This window comes from Anarrhichthys ocellatus, unplaced genomic scaffold, assembly GCF_004355925.1.
Source record: "Anarrhichthys ocellatus isolate YVR2014 unplaced genomic scaffold, GSC_Weel_1.0 scaffold35, whole genome shotgun sequence".
NCBI lineage: Eukaryota > Metazoa > Chordata > Actinopteri > Perciformes > Anarhichadidae > Anarrhichthys > Anarrhichthys ocellatus.
This window is the reverse complement of record NW_022280065.1, coordinates 323,648-350,215: the sequence shown is the minus strand read 5'-3', so window position 1 is coordinate 350,215 and position 26,568 is coordinate 323,648. Positions and strand designations below refer to the sequence as shown.

The following is a 26,568-nucleotide window of genomic DNA, read 5'->3' as shown; positions in this document are numbered from 1 at the left end:
ACACACACACACACACACACACACACACACACACACACACACACACATTATCGCATCCTTTCGTGCCCATACACAAATCAAGCATAAAGCACGCACATTGAGATGCCCCCATGCACCTATGGCCTGGTGCACGAAAGAGCAGACACTCACACATGCATCCCTAATCCACAGCTGGATAAGGGGCCCCATGAGCCCGGGAGCAAAAACTGATCCCCCATGCCCCGTCTCCTCATGCGACTCCAGTCATGTTTCTATTCCCCCCCCTCCCCTCCTATTCCCATCCCTTTATCCATCCACCCATCCTTGACATGCAACACCCTCCCCCCCTTCCCCTTGGTGGCCTGGAGAGTCCTGATAAAACCCCATCTGTCTGGGAGCAATCCACTACCCCCCTGTGCATGTGCAAGCATTTGGAAAAGAGAAGAATTCAATTTGTATTTGGTTTAAAATGGAGGGCTTTTAATGTCCCTAGATTTAAAATGCTTTTCATCCACTAAGAAAGAAAAAACTCATAGCATATGCATAGATGTAAATTGACCCTGTGTCTGCATTTCTTTTTGGTTTTTTTGGCCAGAATATAGCATCCGTTAGCACCTTGGCTCCCCAACACAGGCTGTGCCCTTAAATCCCTCGGGCTTTCTTGGCCCTCAGCTGCCAGCTAAACCGGGCCACCCGCTGCGAACAAGCTTACCGCGCCCAGAAAAACAAATACGGTACAGTAAGAGAAGATGGGGAGAGAGCTGAAGAGAGGATAGGGAGAGGTGAGGAGGAGGAAGAGGGTAGCTGTGATTATGTCAAGACAGGCGGCGAGATAAAAAACAAAAAAGGGGATGATGGTGGTTTTGGATGGAGTGGCAGCATCAGGAGGGAGGGAGAGAAATGACCATCTAAGAATAGTGAGTTTAACAGGAAAGGATAAGGTGGGGGAAATGAGGAAGGAAATAGAAGGTTTAAAAAAAAGAAAAAGGAGATCGGAACACAGAGGGAACGAGGAGGTATGAGGGGAAAAAAAGGTAATAAAGAGATGATGAGGTGGCAAGAGAGAAAGGGAAAGTGAGAGAGCGTGTGTTAGCTTTGTTCCACATCCCTGCTGCAGTATTCATAAAGGTCAGTGAGTTTTGATGGTGTAAAGACTCGGTGTGGAGGCTGCACTCACATGTACGGACACAAGGTTGAGGTTTGTCCACGGATGGTTTTATTTCTTTTCAATTCTGTGCCTGACCTGGCTGCACAGGACTTTCTTTGACTGGCTGAGCTACAATGTTATCTATGGGGCTTATCCTGCAGCAACACTATGACACACAGAGTCCGTATTTAGTTTGAGGCAGTGGATCATAAAAAGGGAACAAAAACATTACGGGTCCATCACCGTTTCTCTGAGTTTTTCTCGTCTCCTGTGGCAACAGATAACCCAACGCTGAAACGTCAAGACTTAAGAGCGGAAGTGGTGTTAATGTTTATGATTGAGATATGGATTAAGATTGTTTACTCCTTTTTTTAAATATATTTTTTATATTCGAACCGACTGCAAGACCAGTATAAATAGAAACAACAAGAAAGAGACCGGGAGATAAAGTGCGTTTCACGTGTGTGCACGGGCCACAGTCCTCTCTGGCGTCTGAGCATTAGTTATTAGAAAATGTCTAGTTTTGTGTAGGTTATTAATATTAGCAGTGATGCAATAGTGCAAACATGTGATGCAGATAAGGCAACAGCGTTATAGTCTTCAACCTGCAGTGTTTTTGACGGATTGGTTCGACCTCACTTGGCCCGAGGGGAGAGGTGTCCATTGAAGAGAGCGGGCAAGAGGGCTCGGGTGACCTTCAGTCTGTTAGCTGTTGATCTGAACCATGCTCAGCCGGCATTGTGTGGAAACCACAGGGCGCTTTAACTAAAGCTGACGCGCGACTGGTTAAGTCAGGAGAGGTAAGACAAGACGCACGTAGTGTAATTCTAAAGGAAATACCTGTCTCCCTCACATTCTCTCACACACACACACACACACACACACACACACACACACACACACACACGGGCAGCATTAAACCCCCCACACCAAATGTCAGGCTAAATCCTCCCTGACACAGAAAGTCTTCTGAAACCTCGGCAAACACACTCCCCTAACCCCTTGTCCAATCCCTCTGGATGACACAGTTAGAGGGACGACTCGCAGCCTAATACCCCATAATAACCACAAATCAACGCCGTGGCAACTGCTGACGAGACAGACGGACAGAGAAGAGGGGAGATAAAAGTGAGAAAGGTTGAAAGAAATGTGGGGACGGGAAAAAATAATCACCCGAGGTTTGTCCTTTTTCCTCATACAGTGTCCCTAACCTTGGAGCTCGGAGGGTTTTTGGTCACCTAAATCCCCTCAGGGAGCTGGAGACTGCTGTGTTGGGGCTTTTTTGCCATGTTCGCGTCAGCCGAGCCATCGTACATTTCAAGTGATGTCACATAAAAGGTGTCAAGTATGACACATCTGGTAAAAGAAAATTTTTCTCAGGATGTGGTGCACTAAACAAGACTCAAACGGAAAGTTCACACTGGATTGAAGTTAACAGGTGGACAGAAATACGACTAAAATAACATGATGACCATGATGTTCCTTGTCTGCTGCATGTGCAAGAAGGCAAATGTTCGCTAAAACATTCGCTAAAAAAACTTTTTGCGTTTTATAGTCTATTTTGTCTCTAACCCTGACAAATATTGCTTAATGCAGCTTCAAGTTATAAAACACTAAGTGGAATGCAAGCATACTGAAAGGGTGCACAGATTGTAAAGCCCTCTGAGGCGGATCACAGATTAGCTTAAGAGGGGTGATTTTGGACTATAAAAATAAATTGAATTGAATTGAATACGAGGTTGTTTCTGGTAAGGCTTTCTTTCATGTGTGGTGCGGTTGCAAATGGCCCACAATGCAAAACTTTTTCTTCTACACTCATGGTTGCACAAATACAGACTCAGTGCGCATCAAGTCTGGGACATTTGTCAAATATGTCGGGGTATTTCACACACTGGGCACCAGCTAAAATCCTGCCTAGGGCACCACGTAGGTCTGCAGCGCGGCACAGAGATCGAGTGCATGCACATTAAGCCGTCTTCTTAGGCTCTCACTCACTCTATGTGGTCCTGATGTCCAGATGTTACTCTGACGTAACATTTACAGTTGGCCAACAAGAGAATCTGGGCCACTGGGAAGTACACTCATCCAATATAAATACGCCCAACATCAATCTCCTTAAAGCGGCCATCTTTGTAGCCAGCACAGAGAGGCACAATCTCAATCATGAACCCCTCTTTCAACATATGGAAAAACGCAATTTATGTCTTTTTACACATGCAAAACTCTTACTTCCTTACTGTAACAATGTGAGAGTTCATGGTAAACACAGTGTTATAGCAACAACTGAAACTAACCTGAGACCCACAGTGCTGCTTCCCCCTCATCACTCAGATATGACCAACTGTTCTCCATTCATTATGCAGCTCATTTCTTCTCAGCTAATTCCCAATCAGTGGCAAAAACCCACACCGCCGTTCTCACTTTCTCATTGTTTCTCCGTCACCTGCTTCCACGTGCAGCACCTTTCAGTCCCTCTGCCCCCATACATGCCTCATTATGCCATCACTCCGGTCAGACTAATACTTATTTCAGCCAATAAGGAGTAAACAAGCTTTTAAACAAAAGATGCACATTAGGTACGACAGGTATTTGTGTATTAGAGAGTGTTTGTCAACGTTCAAGCCCAGAATGTGTTCAGTGTTTGGTCTTTTCACACTTGAGCGCCTCCATATAGTGCCGTTGCAGAACTGGTTGACAGGGCTAGTTGGCAAAGTGCTTTTCAAGCCCCTGGCTAATGGCCTGCTGAAGACTTCTGCTGATGAAAATGAGATCACCTCGACCGGGCGAGACATTTTGCTCCGTCTGCAATGGCGGGCAGAGCGTGGGGGAGGGCGCCTGCGTGCGTACACACAAACAAAGAGTCAGTCTGCTGGACGGACATTTGCATTTGTGAATGCCTCACTGTATGTGTGAACAGGACCCGCCTGCTGACGCATGCATGTTGAAAATCGACATGGATTACGAGCGTATTCAAAGGTCACCGTGTGTCAGAGTGTGCATGAATCTATTTATGAACAGAGGCGTACGCGGCACCTGCAAGTCTGCACTTGCGTGTGTGAGACAGCCAATCCGAGCTGAGTTCCGCTGACGTTATAAGAAATGAATGTGCTTTTATGAAACAAAACCTTAAAAATCGTATCGCGAAGGTCATACATTTATTGTGTGAGGCTATTGTTATGTTTTATTTCTCTTTAGGCTGCCTTGTAACGGATCACAAAAGATTACATCCTGTAAGAACCAAACCCACTTATGAAGTTAATATTTTTTTCCCAAAGCCAGCTTTTAAAGATTAAGACTAAAGACTAAAATATGGTTCTCACCTTGCGCATGCTGTCATGTGCGGGTGTTATTAAAAGGTCTAACTGGCTAGTGACTCACCTGGCAGGCTTGTGGACACATTGACCTGGGTGTAGAACCTCTTGCTGGGCAGCAGCTCCGACACGCCGTTCAAGGCCTCGACGGTGAACGTGTAGTTGGTGTTGGGGAGGAGGTTGACCACGGTCACCGTTCTTTCCATCAGGCCGACCTGCTGGGGCACGAAACCGATGCTCGCCCCGCACGGCTCGCACTGCCTGCCGACGCACCTCCGGCAGCCCACGCTGTAGGTCAGATCCACCCTGCCTCCTGCGTCGGACGGCGCGGCCCACTCCAAGATCAGCGTGGACTGCTTCAGGGTGTAGACCAAGTCTCTGGGCGGCGAGGGGGGCCCTGCAGAGACAAGAGTAAGAGAGTTGCATTTTGGTTCATTGTTCATGCATTGTTGCATCCCTCTTTTTTGAGGACAAACAAAGACAGAAACAGTTGTTATGAACATCAATACTTAATCAAACATATCCTCGCTTGTTACACAACAATTGAAATTGACAAAAGGATTTTACTTAGTCTAATCATATCACAACTACACGCCATGCCGATCACAGCAGCAGCCTTCTTTACTCCCAAATGCTACACTCACTTCCTATCATCTACTTATTATAACCTCTGTAACTGTTAATGTAAAGCTGGGCATTTCTGGAAAAGGGGCTCATATAAAACTTCCCAGGATAATTAAAAGCAATACCATATTTAACTAACATACGCAGCATTTCCACTGCGTGGTACGATACTTTACTCAACTTAACTGGCTCTTTTTTTGGTTTTTCTTTGGCAAAGAGTTGTGGATAATACCTGGTACTCTTTTTTTTGGTTCCAAGGTTCCAAGAGAGCTGAGTCGATACTACGAGGTGGAGATAAAAAAAACTACTGATTGGTCAGAGAGAATCACTACTAGTGCAACATGGGAAATCCTGCCAAAAAGCCGCTGTTTTTTTAAAAAAGCCAAGCCACCATCAATAGCAACCGCAAGTGTGTTTATTCGCTCGAAACAGATAATTTTTTTTTTTTTTTTTAAAAGGAAGTCGAGTTGAGCCATTCAATAGTCTACTCAAACATCATGTTGCCGAAGCGCGACGTCTCTTCTCATGACTGACGCCTTAAGTGCATTGGGTATTACGGGGTGATTGCATGGGCTCAGTTTGCACATCATGCTACGATAATCCTGCTCCATCCAGGATTTGGTGATGAGAAACAATTGGTTTGATGAAAACCATTTGACCCAAATGGCAGTAGGCGATTGGAAATGTGGAGTTGTTGCTGGGATACGACAGTGTATTGCTGCACTATGTTTGGTTTGGCGGTGGGAGGGAAAACATTTATTGGATTGGGCTTGAGGAGGGATTATTGATGATGCGGGGAAAAACACTTGGGAATGAGACGAGGACTAAATGCAGTAGCCGTGTGTTTCGATGGCTTAAGAGTACCTTTTGTCTGAACATGTGCGTGCGTGAGCATGGAGAACAAATTTGTCCATTATGTACCGATGTCAACAGTGCTGCGTGGAACAAATCCTCCACTTACCATCAGTAAACAAAAAGGTGAGTGACCATGGAGAAGGCTTTTAGCTCTCCCAGAACATCACTCTCATTTCATATGAGGATTGTGAAATGCCAGACGCATAACGAGAGTCTGAGCCGCTCACGGTAGAGGCTGTGTATGTCACGATGTGTGGTGGGTTTGCTGAAAAACATGGGACTATTCTATGAACACAACACTGCCTGGTGCACAGGGCTTTGTGTGCAATTTAAAACCTCAAGTGTTTTAAAACCATCCACCACATGTGACAAGGAGAGCTCAAATGTAAATATACAGTCCTGTATTTAAAAGGACTGTATCTCATCACTTAGTCAGCATCCTGACTGACCTCTGCTTCCTCTTGCAGGTTCTTGCACATGCCGGCTGAATGAAGCTGAGGTCCATTAAAGGCCATGAATTTTATACGTGTCCCTGTGTGTGTGTGTGTGTGTGTGTGTGTGTGTATGCGTGCGTGTGCTGTGTAATGAATAAGTGAAGGTGTGCGCGCTGTCGAACGCGCCGCACGTCGCAGATGCGTCCCGCTCCCAGACACACATGGACTCAGAGTTACATAAACCCGGAGAGCATTCGGCGTGTGAACACACCTACTCTCAGATGAAACGTAGACACAGCTGGGCCTTTCGCGCCTTCTCGGCCCTGTGCTCCCTCTTCCTCTTGAAGTTTCCCATTTTTCTCTCCGACCCTATTAAAACCTGACCTCCCAAACCATTTTGCTCCTCTCTTTCCCATCTTCTGCCCTCCTTCACTCTCCATCCGTCTCCGTCTTCAGAGTCCCCCTGTCCATCCGAATGACTCTTTGACTCCCGCTCCACTGCTCCTCCAACATACTGAATCACAGCAAATCAAAACTTGCTCTTGATGTTGTATTTAGAATATTGCCATTAAAGCCTATGAAGTGTCTGCATGTATGCATCTCTCTGAGCCAGAAGCTAAAACAAAGTGGAAGATTTGAATGACTCAAAAAATGATGCCATTGTTGGACACCATTGTCCATGGGGGACAATAAAAGTATGCGTTGTAGCAGTTGCGGTAGAGGGACAGTAAACCAGTTACTGTGTACAAAAAGGATTGAATGCAGGTTTGGTTTCACTGGAGAAGTTTTGAGACGATATGAAAAACGATGTTTGTTTTGGACAAGCAAGAATATAATTGCAATATATCTATATATATGTACTATGTTAGCTAGCATGGTTAGCTAGCTAACTTTAGCCAGAGACAGATTTCTTCAGTAGCCTGTATCTGCTCCCCCCTCTTAGAAAAGAATTAGATCACAGACGTGTAAGATTTGTACCGTATTATAATGGAGTTAAGTTTCATGACCAGAGATTCACATGTACAGTGAACAACATGTTCATTCTAAATAAGTTCAAGTTTGCATTTCTCAAAGTCAAAAGTTAAAACTGTTATGCTGCAACTTTATTCTTCCTCCTGGAAGGCATCGGCTCCCACTGTTTTCAAAAATCCATTTGCAGACACGCACATTGACAAACATTATGCATTACTTGAATACATATATATATATATTTTTTCTTATAGTTATTATGCTACAATCATTACCACTGCGGCCCTGTCAGCGGCAGTTCCACTCTGAAAACAAAGACATATTTCTGTGTCCCCAGTGACACGTTTTCTTTCACTGCTTCCAAAGTTGTACTTTGCCTCATCACTGCCACATCGAAATATCTAATGTGCTGTAATGGAACATTTGTAAATAGTCGTCATTAACAATGGTAATTAGTCATGTCGGGGAGTATTAAAAGCCGTATGTTTTTTCCACCGGTTTCAAATAAAACCATTAAGAGTTTATTATTTCAAAGAGAGAGCCGACACCGTAGGATGTAGGTACTTCAAGGGCATTGATGGCAAAGGGAAAAGAATGAAACTACACCGGTATTATTCCTTAATTGCTCAGATAATAAAGTGTGCATATTAAACCTCATTCGTCTAACAAAGTCTCCCTTTTTCTTTCATTCTTCGAGCTCTAGATTCTTCCTCTCTCTTTTTACGTCCGTAGCAGGCAGTGGATTAGCCAAATCTGGGGATGATCATAATTAGCGAATCAATAGTGTAATTAATTGTGGTCATTAGGCTGCGATAAATGTTATCACACCGGGATCAGAGAGCTCGGCGATCAATATTGTAATTACACCTCCTCCAACGCAATTACCATAAAAGACAGTATGACCACACACACACACGCGTGCGCGAGCGAGTGTGAATGCACACAAACACGCACGCACAGACCTTGTGACCCCACGGTTTTACTGCCCTGCTCACAGGCTATGGAGCCCATTATTCCTCCATCTAATTACTAAGCCATATCAATAGGCTGCTCTCCATGCAGGAATCAATAGGGCTACACCCTGCGTGCTCTTTGTCTTATCGGCCTTGTAGTGCATCTTTATTGGAGAAGAACGGCATTCGGTATGTGAGAAGAGGGGTGAGAAAAGGTAAGAGGTGAGGGCTGGGCGGATAATGCGCGGACATTCAGAGGATGAGATCATGGAGTTTGTCGCTTGAGGAGAGAGAGACGAGATTTCCGTTTGACGGAGGGAAGAAGAATTGGGTGATAACACGCGTGGACGAAAAGACTGAAGAGGGAGGGAAATGCAAAGAGCCAGTCGGCAGGAAGAGAGTGATGAGCGGTTAAGTAAAGATGGCAGATCGAGAGAGAGAGACGGCAGGGAAATGCGTGGTCAAGGGTCAAAAAGGAAGAGTGTGGGGGGGGGGGGGGGGGGGAAAAGGAGGGGGAGGTCGGGGGGGGGGGGGGGATAATGGATGTACGGTAGAAAATGGGTCTGTAATGTCAGGGTGAAAATGCGGGGGAATATGGAGTGAATGTACATGAAATAACGTGCACGATCATGAGGATGTTTCCCCTATGGAAGATCCACTCTGAAGATTTTGTCAAACAAGAACTGGATTTATCTGACATCCCAAAAATGTGCAACATCTGAGACCGATTACTCAAAATAAATCCCCACTTTTTAACTCTCGCTCAAACAGCAGCAAATGTTCTGTGTTTACTGATGCAATCAAGGGGAAATGAGAGGGAAAAAATCCTTTGAGCTTGTAGCTGTAAAAAAAAAACTCTTTGACCAACTCACAACTTTGTCATCAATAGAGCAGCACAAGGCGCGTCTCCTGTCTCTAGTTTTTGATTCCGGACTTGTTCCAGGGATGATTAAAGGAAGCAGCCGGGGTGTTTTTTGGGTGGATTTTTATCCTGGAAGGGATGCAATAGAGGAGAGGGTACGAGCAGAAGGAGAGGTGAAGGTTGGGTGAGATGAGACATGGAAATGGGATGATGAGGACGAGCTGGAGAGATGGGAGGATGAGGATAGATGGCGAGACAGAGGAGGTGGGTGCAGGGCAGACGAAGAGGTGACGAGATGAAGAAAAGGGGGAGGGGGGGGGGGGAAAAGGATTCGGGGTGAAGGACGGGTAAAAGTGGTCTAAGGATAAAGAGGCAGACGACAAGGGCAGAGAGACGAGAGGCTGAACGGGTGGGCGTGATAATGATTGGCTCACAAACATGAAATTGCTCGTTTAATGCAAAACATGTCTCGATGAAGGAGTGCGCGAGTGATGCGGTGCGATAGAGATCCACACACAAATATAAACACATATAATCTTCTTACTTGTGCATGGTGCTGAGGGGGTGTCCATGGGGGTTCTGAAGTGGTCCTCCTCACACACACACACCACAGATCCTTCCTCCTCTGAGACGCTGTTGGCCGGGCAGGGAAAACACTCCTGCTGCCTGGAGGACATCTTGTAGGAGCCACGGGGACACGCTGGTGAAAGAGCACACAGAAACACAGCACATTAGATGTGTACAAAAAGAATGCGATTAATCGATGATTCCAGCTTCCCCGAAAGGGAAACCCATTGAAACACATGTTTTCAGGACATTTCTGCACAGGGGATGAACGCATTAATCACCCATTATTGTGTAAAAGAAATTTGAGACCATGAGATATTTCCGAAAGTCCTGAGAGGAGAGTGTAAAAAAATATTCTGGCGATCCATCTTCTAAGTGTGATCTAAATTGTTTCTCTTGATGACAAGTAAAAAAAAAAAAGCAGGATAATCAGGATAATGAGTTTGTTATTGTAATACTAATTTTCGGCCACAAGAGGCTGAAGTGCACCACTACCCAATGTTCTAAATTGGACTATAATCACTTTTAACACAGGGTACATGTATTGTTCTATAGCAAGTTACTTAAATTAAAAACTGCATTTTTTTTCATCTTTTTTTTTTTATAGATGTCAAAAATGTATCCTGGCAACTTTTATTCTTTTTTAGCCGTTAAGAATTTAGCTCAGACTTGCAAAATGGATTTTTTTTTTTCCTCACTTGCCTCTCGGGGCTTCCGTAGCTATATCTCGACAGTACAGCTAACACTAATTCTCAACCTCTTTAAAAGAAAAATCCAAAGCATTTTTTATATAACTTGCATTTTCACTTCTTGGCACAGAAGCTCCAGCACAACACCAAGCACGGCAGCATTTTAAAGCCTCAGGAAAAAAATCTCACTCTCAATTCATGAGAGAGAAAATTAAGAATGAATGGGGAGGAAAGATAGAAAGCGAGTCCAGAGGGAGACGAGAAAAAATGATTAGAGGAGAAAAGAAGTGGATACTTTGGCTGAAGCCATGTGACAAACACAATTCTCACATTACGTGTGCAGCGGCCTGCTACTGGACTGAACCGGCGAGGCGAGCGAAAACAAATGGAGGCAAATGCGCAGGCAATTTGATTTGGGGTCAAATTTGATTTTCACATATCCAACTTTATTTGCCAGTTTTGAAAAGCGTCTCCCTCTACAGCCATCAAACGAATCACCATGCAGTATGAGAGAGGACACGAACCGTGAGAATGTGGGCGGAGCAGATAAGCACTCGTGATCTTACATGTGCAGCACAAAGAATGCACACCGAGCAACAGAAGCCCCAAAAGTGCATGCGTGACACGCTTACGTAAAAACACACTCACAAACAGGTTATTTTACACCCGCCCTCTACGCACTTTCATTTTGCGTTGGAGCAGGTGATAATGGGTGTGAAATCAGGCAGCCGAGACTCTGTTCTCCTCTCTTCTGAGACTGTATTCTAAACAGAGGGGCTACATTAACAGCTCTGGTTTGCTCTCGCCCTCTTTGCCTTCCTCTCCTCGGATCTCTTTTCTATTCTGCCAATAGTCTCTCTTATCCCTTTCCCACTCTTAACACTTTTATTTTTCTCTTCTGATTGCATTCTATTTTTCTCTCCTCATCTGCACCGCTCTTTTGTTTTTGTTCACTCTCCGTCCTCTTAATAAAAACACACAACCTCCAACGAGCTTCCCTATCCGTGCAGATATCCAGGCATTTGATTGGCCGTTTTGTTACCATCTCATTATTCAGTCGTGGCTTCTTGTGAGGTGGTTTCTGTGCCTTGGGCCTGATGCATCCTCTTAACAGAGACTAGGTTAGCGAGTTTACAGTTAGCGTGTTAACTTCATCAAGTTTATAAAGAACGACAGTTGGTAATGAGAATCCATGTTATTCACCAAAAGATAATTTGATTGTTAAATAAGTGACAATGCCCAATGAAGTGGCGTGATATAAGAACTTAATAGATGACGCAGAGTTGAAGACTTCTACAACACAAGAATCCATCTGTTCCCTCTGGGAGGACACCTCAAGGAGCAATTTCACTACTGGACACTTGGAACCAAAAGACAAAGAGAAGACAAATAATTAAAGGGCCAGTGTGAAGCATTTTAATGGCTCCATTTACAGAAATGGAATATAACATTCATAACTATGTTTTCATTAGTGGATAATCACCTGAAACTAAGAATGGTGTTTTCATTAGCTTAGAATAAGCCCTTCATATCAACACAAAGAGCTGGTCCTCTTCGTGGAGTCTGCCTTGTTGCACCGCCATGTTTCTACAGTATCCCATAAGGGACAAACCAAACATGGGCTCTAGAAAGAGCCTTTCAATTTGTAGATCTCTGACACTCTTGTGAAACTGCGGTACTGAGAGCTGCAGAGCAACAAACTGTGGTTACCGCTGGACGCCTGACTTTCATTATTAACGGTAAGAACGGCCTCTGAGCGAGGCAACGATGAGGCTGCCCCTTCCGGCTGGCTAATATCCGCAAGCTAGCCAACTGAGTTGCATAAATCATTAGCTAATGTTAGCAATGTGAGTCAGCAATTTCAATTGTGTGACAGAATTTGAGGTGTGAGCAGAGATTTAGAGGTCTGGAACTTCGGCTAGCACAGTCAATTATGCAGGGAGGAGACGAACAGGACAGTGTGTGAGACGGGACGGGTGAGGTATTCGCACCGGGTGTAAAGACGCACACAAAGCTGCTGTTGGCTTACGAACGTTCATCAAGACAAAAGGACAATAAGGAAGGGGGCCCTCTGTTATCCCATCTCCTTTACAGAACACACACACACGCACAAAAGGCCTGCCATCACACATCCATTAGCAGGCCTCATCAGCCTCTCCTGGCTAGCAGTGTGTGTGCGAGTGTGTTTTATGCGCCCTGTGTACGTGTGCGTGCGCCTGCGTATCCGAGGCTGTAAGAACCTTGTAATCGACTTTCTAATGTCTGTCATTACACAAAGAAAAGCCTCTCGCTTTCAGCTCACAGCATAGCCAAGCATGGGGACATAACAGAAACACACACACACCCTGTGAAGCAGCAATGGAGTAGACTCGCTTCATTCCTGACCGTGCTGCCACTATCCTTCCCTCACCACGCCAAGGACATCAAGCATGAATAGCGCCCGAATCAAGGCAGAATTATGCATAGATCTATGTGGACAGAAATGGGTTTTTACATTCCCTACCTATCATGCTTAAAAACAGGCTATAGCTGGCCACGGTCCTGACTTATCTCTTCAATTCAGCGTGGATACACGTTTAGCCAGCCCACCTTGGAAATGTGTGTCGAATGATAAGGGTGTATCAAGACAATATGTGCTGCTCAGATAACAAAAGGAGCTGGCTCCGTGCGCTGCCCATCACTCTCAGCGGCATCATTCGAAAGGCACGGCAACAGCCAGTGCAAGGCAAGTTCACGTCAGTCAAAATGGGCCAGCGGCCGCCCGCCAACGGGAGGATCTCTCAAATGCGTCCAACAGAAGGAGGAAAAAGACGCTTGTAAGGGAGACCACTCCAATCATTCGTTCATCCCATCTTTGCGATTTCATTGCCAAGCTACGCGTACCATGGAAACTGGAAGTGAGCACGTCGGGGAGAGAAAGGGAGAGGGGTGGGGGGGTGGTGGTTAGAGAAATCTGCCAGGACAGCTGGCAAACCAACTGATCAATTTGTCCTATGTGCCAACAGGGAGCCTCGATTAAATGGAACATGGCAGCACGCACGCACACGCACACACACACACACACACACACACACACACACACACACACACACAAGGTGTAATAATGTAGATATGCGGTGACATGCCAAGTGCTATGGACTATACGGGTGGTGGGGGTGGAGAATGAGGCAGGAGACCAACTGGTGCGAGAGATAGTTAGGGGACACGGAGACACCGACAGACAGACAGACGGTGTGTGAGAGACAGAGAGACGGTAGGCTACTTAATGTACGAAGAATGGACATCAAACAGGGAGGGGGGGGATGGACTCATTCGGCTTGACAGAAAGACAGAGTCAGAAAACAGATAAGCGGTTAATTAAGACCTGCGACGCATACAGATGAGAAACACGGTTAGTAGCAGTGACAGTGAGTGAGACTGAGATCATCTATAGTGGGAACATATGCAACATTGTCCGGCATGTGTAATTCCCGAGAGACTGTGGGAGGCAGGATAAAATGAGAAAAATGAGACTTGGTATGGAATCTAATCAGATAAATGAATGTAAAATGCTCATGATCAAAATGACACTTTGACATATGCCAACAGCTTCACCAGCTAATGAATAAAAACGACTAAAAAAGGCCAAGGAATCCGTATTTCAATGAGCTCACAAATTACTTTAATAGACTTTTGTCTTTGCAGAGCAATCAATTTATGGTTTGCCCTTCCCTTACTTTCCCTTACTTTTCTTTCCTCTAACCTTAAACATGCCCATTAATAAATCACCAAGCACTTAATACAATAAATGTGAGCAATGAATTGTTTCTTCGCCTCCCTGACAGCACACATTAATTAATATTAATAACACTAAAAGCATGCAAAACTTTTGCAAATACCAAAACACACAGACGACATAGTCCTTCATTGGTTTCTGGCTGCACTTTTTGTTAGTTTTTTGCAGAGAAAAGAGGAAAGGAGAGAAAAAGAGGTGATAGCATGAAGCAGAGATACAATGGAGACGGGAAGTGATCCCAGTGGGTGGAAATCAATAATTGAGAGGGCTTTAATTCAGATCAGTGCCCTCCGCGTGAATGATGCTGATTCTGATGCTAATTCCTTCAGCTGGTAGGCAGCTTTAACATCCACAAAATGAATACTCATTACCATCAAACTGTTTGAAGGTCTCTTTTACACACACACACACACACACACACACACACGCAATAAATCTCCAGGTCAGATAAGTAGGCGGGTTGGAGAAAAATGCCTGATTGAAGTGTTTCAGGTTGGGTCAAATTATGAAACTGTGAAATGGTGAGATTATTGTGCCGAGATGAGACTGACTGAATTGGACCAGTTGAAATTGGATTGAACTGGATGGATCCAGACCCAGCCAAAGTCCCAGTTCTAACAAATGGCCGAAGAAGATTGGATTTGGACCACACTGGACGAGGAGACACAGTTGGATATTAAAGGCGCTAAATACGTGATCAGAAGCATATCTATTGCCTCTAAACGGCTCTCAACATGGCGACGGCTAAGCCAGCAGCTTACAACCAACGGTACTAACAGTGGAAACGACGGCAACAGCGCTGACAGAGATAACAGGGTTTACCTGAGGGGGAACCGGAGGGTGGGTGCTACGTTTCCACGTCGATCAGCTATTGCTTCTATAGTGGCATTACAAGATAGGACAGGCTGGGGCTCATTTCAGTACACATCTGAACAAAGTTTTAGACTAAGATTCTGTCCGCATCTTAGACATTGCACCTTTAAAGTATTGTTATTTTCCAAAATGAAATGTACAGGACGTCAACACATTTAAGTGTCTACAGGGGATCAGTTCGTTCTGTGGGAGACATCGATAAAAACCAACATGTCAACCTCATGGTGTCACTATGAAAAGTCAAGGGATCATCAAAGTCCGTAGGCTTCATTCTCTGGGGACAATGAGTGTCTCTACAATGACTCATGGCTCATTCAAAAGCATGCATCATTAAATTGAGAGCATGACTCACTTATTTCCCCCTCAATGAACCCTGCCAGGCTTCATACAAAACAGTGCACTTGGAAAAATGTTTCCAAGTCATTACAGTTTATATGTGGTTAAGTACCACATCACATCACTCTTTGGTTTTCTAGTGCAAGCTGACATTAAGTGACTGATGAGAAAAAGCAACTGCCTTTTGAAGACAACTATTTTCTCCCGCCGCTACATGCAGTGTCAGAACCTGTCGGCGCGTCTCGCTGCTGTGAAGATATGACCAAGCCCTGAATTACAGCATAAATGCCTGTTATCAGCTCAAAGTAAAAGACCTCATTCAAGTCTACCCACTGACTGGCTGCTGCCTCACAGTGTAATCGGGGCGAAAGCTCTGAGCCATGCCATTCAGGTCAACGCTCTGCTTTATCATTTCATTCTCCCGTTCTGCCCTGGTTGCCGCAGACTGACATCGTGCAGGGAACACAGGAGGATAACTAGCGAACAATGCCGCCAGGGGTATTAATGTCAGCAGTGCTGTGTGCGAGCTTAACGCCGGGGACCAGTGTAATTCTGCCAGCGCCCAACGTAGCACGTATCCACAGCGACAGCTACACCCACACACAATTATCGTGTGAATGTAAACACCCACAGATTCAGACGCTGGCGTTCTCACAAAAGCACACACTCAGACACAGTACATCTAAAAACACCAGAGTGGTTACATCACAGAACAGACACAACAAAGAGCTGCTGTGTTACATCACAGCACCAAAGTGCAAGGTCTGTGCTGTGTTTTTTTTTAATAAATCAGACAGAAGGTGCAGGCGGGAACAGACAGGCAACCACCCAGACAGAAGAACAAACACGAATGCACCTGAACCAGGTGAGGATCAAACACAAAACGCACTCAGCAGGACGCAGGCGTACATCAAACTTGTCCGGACGCACAAAAACAGACGAGCAACTGAGGGCACAGGAAATAACCAAAATACAGCACAACGCATCATTGGCTTTTGGGGTATTTGGTCATTAACCAAAGTATTGGTTCATCCTTTGGGGACCACGAACGTCTGTACAAGATGTCATGGCCGTCCATCCAATAACTGATGTTTTGCCACTCGCATGGCTATACAGTGTGTGTGTGTGTGTATATATATATATATATATATATTTTATGGCATTATGATCAATATTATGCATTGATCTTTCTTTTGAATTTGAATGTCAATTGCCGGAAGTCTGACAGCTCCATACGTGGTATGTATTGTATTAAAGTGGGATGAAAAAAATAAAGTATGTCTCATGTACTGTATATACTTTATGAGCGGAGGATGAGTCTCTGTATATTACCAACACACGCTCAGATTATACAAAACGCGACACACGCAAGCAAATAAACATAGAAGTCGATCCCCGACTGTTGACAGAGACTCGTCTTCCTTTTATCTTTTCGCCGTTCTCTCTAATACCCGTGTCACTCTGACGTTTACCTCTCTCATCTCATCTTCTGAAATGGCTCTTAGCTCTGCTCCCCGCCAAACGCATGTCCACCCCCCCTGCCCTCCCTCCGTTATGTTTGCTCTCTGCCATCCTCCCTCCCTTTTGGTCTATTATTCGCCATCCCTACTTCTGCTCCAGCTATCACCTTCACAGGATTTATCAGAGGCCGTGGAACAAAATATTGAGATGGAACAATTTAAGGATATTTCCGCAGCCTCTGCCGACCTCACGGACACACACGTGCCCTGTTCATTCACATTTCAAGTGTGTTCTTATCCAGAGTGAGCGTCAACGGGCTCATATATTTGGGGCTTTGACCTTGAGACGAGGCTGAACTTTGTTCTTTCATTGTATGCCTCCTGCCCATTAACCTGTTATGCTTTCCTCACATGCATGGCATTTACCATCAATTTCAGACTCTTGGAACATCCTACATATTAAAAAAATTAAATTCCATTCACCTCCACTGTATTGGAGGCTGAAATCTCAGCAACAGACATCTTCATAGACACAAAAGGGTTAATCTTCTGCTGATTGTAGTCATCATTGCTGCTGCCCCGCAGCTTCAAACCTCGCAGACTGACTTTGAAGTCATCGTGAGACCCTTTTTGGTGGGAATCGTCACCCTTGTCAAGTGGTCGCCGCGTTGAAGTGCGCCGTGTTTTTGTTTACCCGTGTGTGTGTGTGAGATTGATGGCTTCCATTTAGCTCAACCACACAGGCGACACATATATGTCCGTGCCTGTCCTGGTGACATGGCACCTGCATGCAAGCACATCGCGTGTGGAAAAAAAAAAAACAAGAGACATTTGGGTCGCACACTCAGACATCACGTCTCAAAATACTAATGCGTGTACGCAGACACAAACACCCTGCAGACTGCACAGCAGCACCGGTGTCTAAAAATCCAACATCAAGTCCAAAGTGGAGCGACAAGACATGGCTCCTCCGGCTGAAGGACACCGATGAGGAACAGGTGAAAAGAGGTTTGGGAGAAAGACGGTAAAACGCTGTACAAAAACGAATTAAGCGCGGATCGGTGTGTGTGTGTGTGTGTTAGTGTGTGCACTTGAGCAAAAGTAGGGAGCATCCCGGCCAGTTACATTACAACCACATCAGCCGCAAGTCAGCAAACATGTTTGCATGTGAATGTCAGGCAATTTAAGGTCGAGCGCTTGCAAAATGAGATTCAATGTTCTGCTCTTTTTGAACTGCCATGCTGTGTGTGTGTGTGTGTGTGTGTGTGTGTGTGTGTGTTTACGCACATGTGTGCACACCGTCTCTGCCGCCTGTCATACTTCACCAAAAACACAATTCCTCCCTCAAATTGAGAGCGAAGATAAGCTTAGGTAAGAGAAGTAACATTGATTTGTAACGCTGCTGAAGGTGATACTGTACACACGGCAGCCTTTTAGACACTTACATCTCTCCCCATTTGCAGTGGCAATATGTAATGTCATTCTTCACTACGTGCAATTTCTTTTCATGTTATAAAATGTCGACAGCATGTCTGCACTGCGAGTACAACCACAGTAGTGAAAAATTGAATGAAAATGCTGTCAATGTGTGTGTTTTTATGAGGGATGCGAAATAAAAACTAGAACCCGGAGGGAGAGAAAACAAGAAAGAAATGTGCTTGTTGCAGTCGAGTCAGATCATAATTCACTGTGACACGTATGCCTAGATCTTACATTCCCTAAACATCGAATAAAATATGCAACTGGAAGCTAATCACATTCACTGGTGGACGCATTAGGGAGGATATGGAGAGAAGGACATGTTTTTTTGTTTTCTTGCAGACCCCTTATTTGTGTGTGTGTGTGTGTGTGTGTGTGTGTGTGTGTTGAATGTGGCCTGGTTATGGAAGTTACCAAGCATAATCTCCAGCCCGCAGTCTGTTGTGACATGCCGATTTCATTTGATTCTTTAAAATAAAAAGCTGCTATTCAAATCTGGGATGTGAACTTGAATGATTTGCGACTGCTAATGACTTTCCATTTTTATTTGCCTCATCCGAATCAGCCATTTTCACAAAGACCGTGTCCCAGATATAGACAAAACGGCCTGATCAATTTCATTCCCAAGAGTGCAGATGGATGAGCGCTGCTGCGTATCCTTAAGTACAGCGCAGCGGAGGAGAACAGAGAGAGAGAGAAGTTCATTCAATCTAGTGTCTCGGCCAATTGTTAAACGAGAGGAGGTCAAGGGTAATCGTATAGCTCCTCCACTCTGCAAGACACACCTATTAGAGTCACTTAGAGGGGGCCAGGATAGGGAGAGGTGTATATCTTTGTGTGCTTATGCGGAGTAATTATGTATACGAGGGCGCTGTGCATCTTTTACAGCATATTAGTGCCGAATGTGTGAATGGAAGAAGTGTGTGCTTACGCCGGCACACCTACACACAGTAGCGAGGGGATTAGAGGTGCAAATTCTAGCAGCAAACATTAGTCTTCCGACAGACTCTATGGAGAGCGAACCACCATCTGCTTATACTTGTAATGCGTTCCGATACAGCAGTCTTGCAATAAATACAACCTTGTGAAACTTACAGATTGTGTTTGACACTGTCCTCTACAATTCTTTTGCATATCATGTTCTACTGGTTTTTAATTATTTTGTAGGGTGTTTCTATCATTTTTGTACTTCCAAATATGCAAATGAAGAATAGAACGTGTTAGAAACACGTTTTAAAGCGATGCAGTCCAATGCACATCATTCACAAAGTCACCCGCTTCGAAGTGGCCATCATCATGGGTTATCAGCCTCGTGATACGATTCAGAAGGGGCCTATTGATCACCTGTACGAATACAAGAAGACGACGTCAACCTCTATTGGTCGTACTGATTATGTTGGGAGCAAGGGAGGAAGTCAGTTTGTATCCCCTGTGAAGCCAAAAGCAGGTCTAGACTTATATTACCCTACTCTTGTTACGTTACTTACATACTTCACTAATGCCAACTCACATAGGTCGTGTAACAAGGATACTCATTTGAACTCAAACCACAATCTTTTCCTGACCAAGTAGTTTTGTTGTCTGAACCTAAAATCATTTTGTTTCACTTTCACAACGTGCAGTTTGAAGCATCACAATGGTCGTCATGGCCGCTGATAACAACCATTCAGTCGGCTGATGGCATTCAAAGTGGGTGACTATTTTGCAACCGGAAGTTACAATAGTTGGAAAACGGAGGAGTGACGTAGTGACGCCATATACGGCTCTGGTAGCAGCAGCGACCTGTCAATCACAGTAAGCCCACCCTAAAGCATCCCCTGCTTTATGGTCTGTTTGACTCTAAATGGACCATAATTTACTAAATGAACATCATGCTGTATTGAAGAAGACTTGAAACTTGAGATTGAGACCATAAACTCATGTTTACAATGTTTACTGAGGTAATAAATCAAGAGAGAAGTAGAGTCATTTTCTCATAGACTTCCACACAATCAGACTTCTTTGTGCAACCGGAGACATTGGAGACACTTCTGCATCGGCTTCACTCGACAGAACCGGAGGTTGCCGCCCGTTCAAAACGCACCAGTCAAGACAAACAAATAGTGGCAGTATTTAATGCAGAGCTATTGCGTCACATTGTGTTGCATCATAGGTGTTTATTTTTCCCGTCACTCAGTTTGAGCTGGCGTGCCAAAGTGAGCATTCACCTCACTTCTCTGTCTACCTTTTTGTTTTTTGCTCTGCTCTGTCATGCACGCACTGGCGAACACAGTGAATGACTCACTCGATTCACCTGCCTGACCCTCATTTGACACCTGACCTGTATGTGTTAACCAAAGCCATGAGGTCAGAGTCTCCGAGAGTCGATCGTTTTTACATTTCATGCCTACACAAACAAGTTATTTCAGCAGGCGTTGTGTTTGGTTTCTCAAATCATAGGATTTGTTCTATAAATGTCAAGTAGCATCAATTTCAAAATACTTTTTAAAGAAGTGAAGCCATAAAGAACGTAGGTTCTGCTCTCCTGAGGCATGTCAGAGGGTTTAGGGAAGAACGCATTAGAAGATATTTTACAATCTTGATTATGTGTCTTGGCGTTTGTCCAAAATAGCAATAGGGATCCTTCTTTACGCTAAACTGGCTAAAACACTGAATAACAGATCAGCACTCAAACGACATGAACTATTCATTTTAGATGTTACAGGCACACGTTTCGCCCGTTGTAAAACGTTATGTCCGTTCAGGTTTCTATGACTTCTGCACTGTGAAGTCCTGTGTTCAGCTGACCAACTAAGGCAACTAAGGCAGACCTAGTCCCTGATTATCACTCATTCCCTGCGACATTTGAGATCCAGCGTCCTGATCCAAAGTTATTAAAACGCTGAGCGGCTGCAGAGATGGATGGAGATAGCGGTAGGGGGGTCACTTGGACCATAAGGCTGATTAAGTGTCTTCACTGGCGTGGTGGTGGTGGTGGTGGTGGGGGGGGAGTCACGGTCAGAGCATACGACGGTTAAAATGTTTTTGGAGGGTGTGTGGATATATATGTGTGTGTGCAAGACCCCATGTGATGAGGAACAGTTGGTCTATCAAGGAGAGCGATGAGGTGGGCCGATTGTCCGACCCTCCCACTGGTTTCAATGGCCGAGCTTCATGACCGGGATCAAAACAGGCACACACAAACATGGACGACACACTTTAAGAGAGAGATCGCATGGTTTTTTGACTTTTACCAACTTCCAGTGAACAATGGCCAAATCTAAATTGATTTTCACCTGCGTTGTTGGTCTCCCAGCATCCAAAAACGATTGTGTCGCTTGCTGCAAAAACACAGTGATCACAGCAGTTTACAGGCAACAAGGTCTTCCTGCGACAATCACGGCTCAGAAAATACTTCCCCTGATAAAAAGGTGAGAAGAAATGCAAATGAGCCGCTGATTATGCACCAGAGTCCCTCTGAGAAAGTAAAAAAAACAAAGAAGAAAATCTGTTGTAATGTTTGCAATGCCAATTGCATCTCTAAAATCCAATTTTCACCTAGATTTCTTTATTATTGGTGGTTGTGTGCAAGTTTCATCAAACATTATAATAATCAAAATAAACAGCCAGATTCTCTTGTTCCCAAATTCCAAAAAAAGGAGATTGCTTGTGCATTAAGACATGCAAACACAAATGACACACAGACACTTATGCACCCATTCTTTCCTTAAACAAATGATTGTGTCTATATGTACAATGTATCCAAACCCTGAATAATAAAATGCACACTTGTTACACACACACACACACACACACAACGCAGTTTAGTCCGCTGTTTGAATTAAAAATGAGGGCCTGCAACACAATCAGGGGCCGCAATTAAGCTGTGAAGGTAAAGCGGCCTTGACCTTGTTGTGTAATTAACGGACTCTTCTTTCATTAAGCCCAGCCCCCCCTTCATTCACTCAATGCCTCCCTCCTTCTAAGCAGCCGTTTAATTAAGATATGCAAGATGGCGTCACGTGGAGTCAGGGGATGGACGTCAAGCAATTAAGGGACGGCGGGAAGTAGTGATGAAGAATGGGGGTGCAAGTTAACGAAAGAGGGGGGATTAGAAAACGGGAGACGGACAGAAATTGAAATCTTTGTTGTTCCTCTTTTTTTTTTTCCTGTCAGCCTCGCCCCAACACATTCGCTTTTGTTTGGATTTTTTTTTGCATCTTGTTTGTTTTCCCCCCAGACAGAAACTCTTTCCTGTCACAACACACTCTGTTCTGAACCCCACCCCCAAGTTCACAGAGGAGAAACTTCATCTAAAATATACATCTTTGAATGACTGTTTGTTTGTGCAATCTCCCTCCTGGCATGCGAGCAAACGCGTCCACACGTGCATACGCACACGACTCTCGGAATACTCCGCCGAGGTCTGAGCTGGGAATTATGGTCCAGACGCTGCAGCATGTGGAGACAGACTGAATCAGACAGTGCGTCATAGAGTAAAGTGACTCAAGAAGCATTACATCGCATGTGTGCATTCCTCCCGAGTGTGTGCATCCGACACAGCGAGCTATTTGTAGAGGAGAGCGATGCTTACAGTCTGTGCTTTAAAAGAGGCCTCACTGCCCAAAAGCAACCGGTCAAACGGAGCAGAGAATCACGCTGAAGATGCAACAGACGTTGCGAGACTCGCTTTGCGGCGCTCCGTACCGCCCCGCTTAGCGCCGTCAACAGCCGTCGCCCAATACAGGCAGAGAGCTGCGGTGAGTCTCGGCTTGTAGCAGGTAGGCGAAGTAGACAAACAGGTGGCCGGAGACTTGCTGCACGGTCGGACTGTACTTAAAAAATGGTGGGCGAACAATCAGAAGGAAAGTGCTGAGGCTGTAAAGTTTGGATACAGCAGTCGTGAGTGCAGTGAGAGCGCATCAATCTTTTTTTTCGGTCCATAAAAGCTTTTTGGTTCATCATTTCTGTCATCGTGCCAGTGCAAAACCTCCAGGGTGATCCATGATGAACACTATCCGACTCATTAGCTTCTTCTAATCAAGTGCCACAAATCCTTAATACCCCGGTCGATACATTTCAGAGACTTCAGTTTCAAACATAAGACTCGTCAGACAGCCCGCTGACAAGGCAGTCACTTAGAGGCATTAATGGCACAGTGGCTCATGTTACCATCCGCTGACCAGACAGCCACGCCGCCGTGGCTGTCTGCACCGGTTACAATCAAACACGGACACGAGGCGCTCCGGTCAAACTGGCCTGTAACTCGTTCCTGCTGCACATCCACAACGCTGCCGTTACCACTTCGTTGGTAAAAGTGTTCCTCGACTGCCTCTGCTTCACTTCATTATAAGGTAATGTTCTCCATCAGGGCCGCTAGGGATGACCCCAAATAGTCAACTATTCAAGGATTCCATCGAATGACCCCGACTTGATTTCCAATCTCACAGTCGAATCGCAGCGGTGGCGGAAAAGTTACGGTTCTGAAGAGAAGATCATTCCTTCAGGGCTTTCTGGGGCTGCTGAATTGTTACCGATAAATCATGATGCACGGCCTCTTCTGGTTAGACACAATCTAGAAGTGTTGAAATAGGCTGTTAAACAGCAGTCTATTAATAATACTATTTAATGAAAATAAGTTGTGCTTTTAATCAATCTCCTTTGTCTGCGTGAATAAATCACCATGTAGACTAAGTTGCACAACCCGAATTTGTGGGACCATCGGAGCAGCATCTTGGCCTGCAGCTGCTCTCTCTCCCTCCCTCCCTCCCGCCATCCCTCCCTCCCTCCCCCTCTCTCCCTCCACTTCCCTGTCAGGGTGGAAAAAATGGAATTAGGGCTGAAAATTCACCACGAGAAGCAAGAAGGCTAAGAAACAGCGTCTGTCACTCCGTTTCAGCACTTTGGACAGCGCTGTGTGTGTGTGTCGCTGTCCAAACCATGTCCGTTATTCTGAAACAACAGTTAGGCAATAGTCACATGTATCTCAGCCAATCGTACTACTTTTCGAAAAAAGGTAAAGCTTAAACGGAGAGGGAAAAAAACTAAACACGATGGCTACGAGTGAATGTTAAAATAATTTACCTTCACTGGGGAGCGAAATCTTCCCAACTGTTTTTCCCGTTCAGAAACGTGCAAATTCAGGAAGTAGACTTACAACAAATACAACTTACAATATTATACATCAGAATCAGGAGTTTTCAGTATGAGCTGTGTCATGCCAGACTAATATTTTCCCATTTATCTTAATTAATCCGTACCTGTACGACTGTCGAGGTCTAGGCCGCTAACGAGAACAGCAACGTTTATGCCTGGCTCGTACTGTTAACAGCCCGCAGTGAAGTAAATAATCATTGGCATCGACTCATTTCAGGTATTTATTCATGAATAAATGACTGAAGGCAAATGACTGGAAAATCATGCGCATTTCCCAACTGGACAAATTGATGAGGGCTGTGTGAATGCACCATGAAAGCACTGACAAAGTTCGGCCTTTGGAGTGGGACAGCATTGTAAACAGCAGCATTTTGATGCATTCAGTGTTCAACTACAGACTTGGTAAGGTTCAGACGCAGCAGCTGAAACACTCCAAGTTCCTCTCCGGCTGCCTCGTTGCTGGCAGCGTGAGGGGGGAAAAGGCCATTTATCTAAATAAACGCTGGCGTACAGTCAAGTTTCTTAGCAACAGCCATTGGCCACGACTGGAGCTAAAACTGTCCAACACTTAAACATGCAGCTTTACCGTACCAGCATGTGCTGCAGAACCACCGACTGCTGTGTGTAATCGATACCGCACCTTTGACCTTCACATAGTGTCAAATGTGCTGCCGTATTGTGACGAAAGATGCGTTTCCCAGAGCAAACCATGTGCACACAACAGATTGAAAGTGTCAATTTTGAGCCAAAGAAAATAAAAAACGAGTCCTTCAGGAGTCTCACCAGCGAATTAAAAAACAATGTAATAGTTAGAAAGCACTCAGAAAAAATAACGTTTGGAAAACAAACTATTGTTTTAATTTTGCAAAACAAGAATAAACTCTTCCAGACAGCGTGTAAAAGATGACAGAGGTCACCGAGGGAGAAGGCAAGACAAACTAGCAGCATTATTTCGCTGCTGCGTGGGAGTGTTGTGTGTGCGCGAGCGTATCGATTTGTCCTCCCCCTGAAGCGCTGCAGCAAGCAGCCCTCCCTTTGCATTTGTTGTGCTTTCCTCTTCACTCCCCCAATCCCTGCTTTCCTGTTGGCTCGCACCCTCCACACTCGGAGCTCTCTATTGCTGGGAGGCGAGCCGAAGTGGACTGCGAGTGTAGGTGTGTGTGCAGAGTGGTTCGATATCTCCCTCTCTCCCTCTCTCTCTGTGTGTTTCTAAATAAGCCTCGCTGTGGGGGCACCACTGGAAGAAAAGGCTACAGTGATTACTACACAGTTCAAGTCCTTGTTCTCCGTACAACCAAAACTGTATGTGGTATCGATCCGACACCGTGCTTCACGGTGATCTACTTTGGGATATTTCTGTGCTCAGTACAAAAATAACTTGATCATAAATGCAATGCACAAAGTCGAGAGAAAAAGGCTCAAGAATTCAGCCAGGAGAAATCTTTTCATTGTTCTGACCTCAACGCTGACATGTTATATGCTATCTTGTAACTTCAGAAAGAGTTTTTTTTTTTCCCCATCTTATTAGACAAGACACATGTTGATATTTTGAGACAATTACATCTGTGGTTTAGTTTTAGGAAACCAATGGAGCTCTATGGCAAAGAGGTATAAGACAGATCAGGATTTGGATAGAAATAAATCAATTCTTTGTTGGTTTTGGTCTTTCGTGAGAGGTTTTGGTCATGAAACTTGTCTTTTGACATCATTTTAACTCGCGTGTCGTCTGTACTGACTCCGTTCTTCAAGATCTGCTCTCTTCTGACTATCAAGACTAAAGAATAAGTCTGTTAGTAGACAAAGACAGTGTGTGCGGTAATTGGTCTTTGTGGGATTCAGTGATCTCAAGGTCTGTCCACACATTTCTTTTCCCAACAATTACGCACTCAAGTCATCCGTAAGCTGCACTTCTAAAGCCTCGGCTTCTTTTTCAGAATATTGTCTGGCCCTGTTCTTAGAACAAATGTCTGGAAAAAGAAGAGGTCCTGCGCTCCTGGTTTTGCATAGTCGATGCCTCTGTATGGTTGACTGAGCTCATTTAGAACCCCCCCTTAACTTTACTGTTTTGGATTCCACACACACACACACACACACACACACACACACACACACACACACAC

At 44.8% G+C, this 26,568-nt stretch overlaps 1 protein-coding gene across 3 annotated transcripts in view; it reads right to left on the bottom strand.

Moving 5' to 3' along the window:
* epha10 (EPH receptor A10) overlaps positions 1 to 26,568 on the bottom strand; it is a 160,133-nt gene that overhangs the window by 43,108 nt on the left and 90,457 nt on the right. For all 3 annotated transcript variants that reach the window (XM_031866448.1, XM_031866449.1, XM_031866450.1), the window contains exons 4-5: positions 9,679 to 9,834; positions 4,505 to 4,834 (exon numbers count right to left, since the gene is read on the bottom strand). In XM_031866448.1, coding sequence (XP_031722308.1) covers positions 4,505 to 4,834; positions 9,679 to 9,834 — 486 coding nt within the window. The remainder of the gene's footprint in view (positions 1 to 4,504; positions 4,835 to 9,678; positions 9,835 to 26,568) is intronic.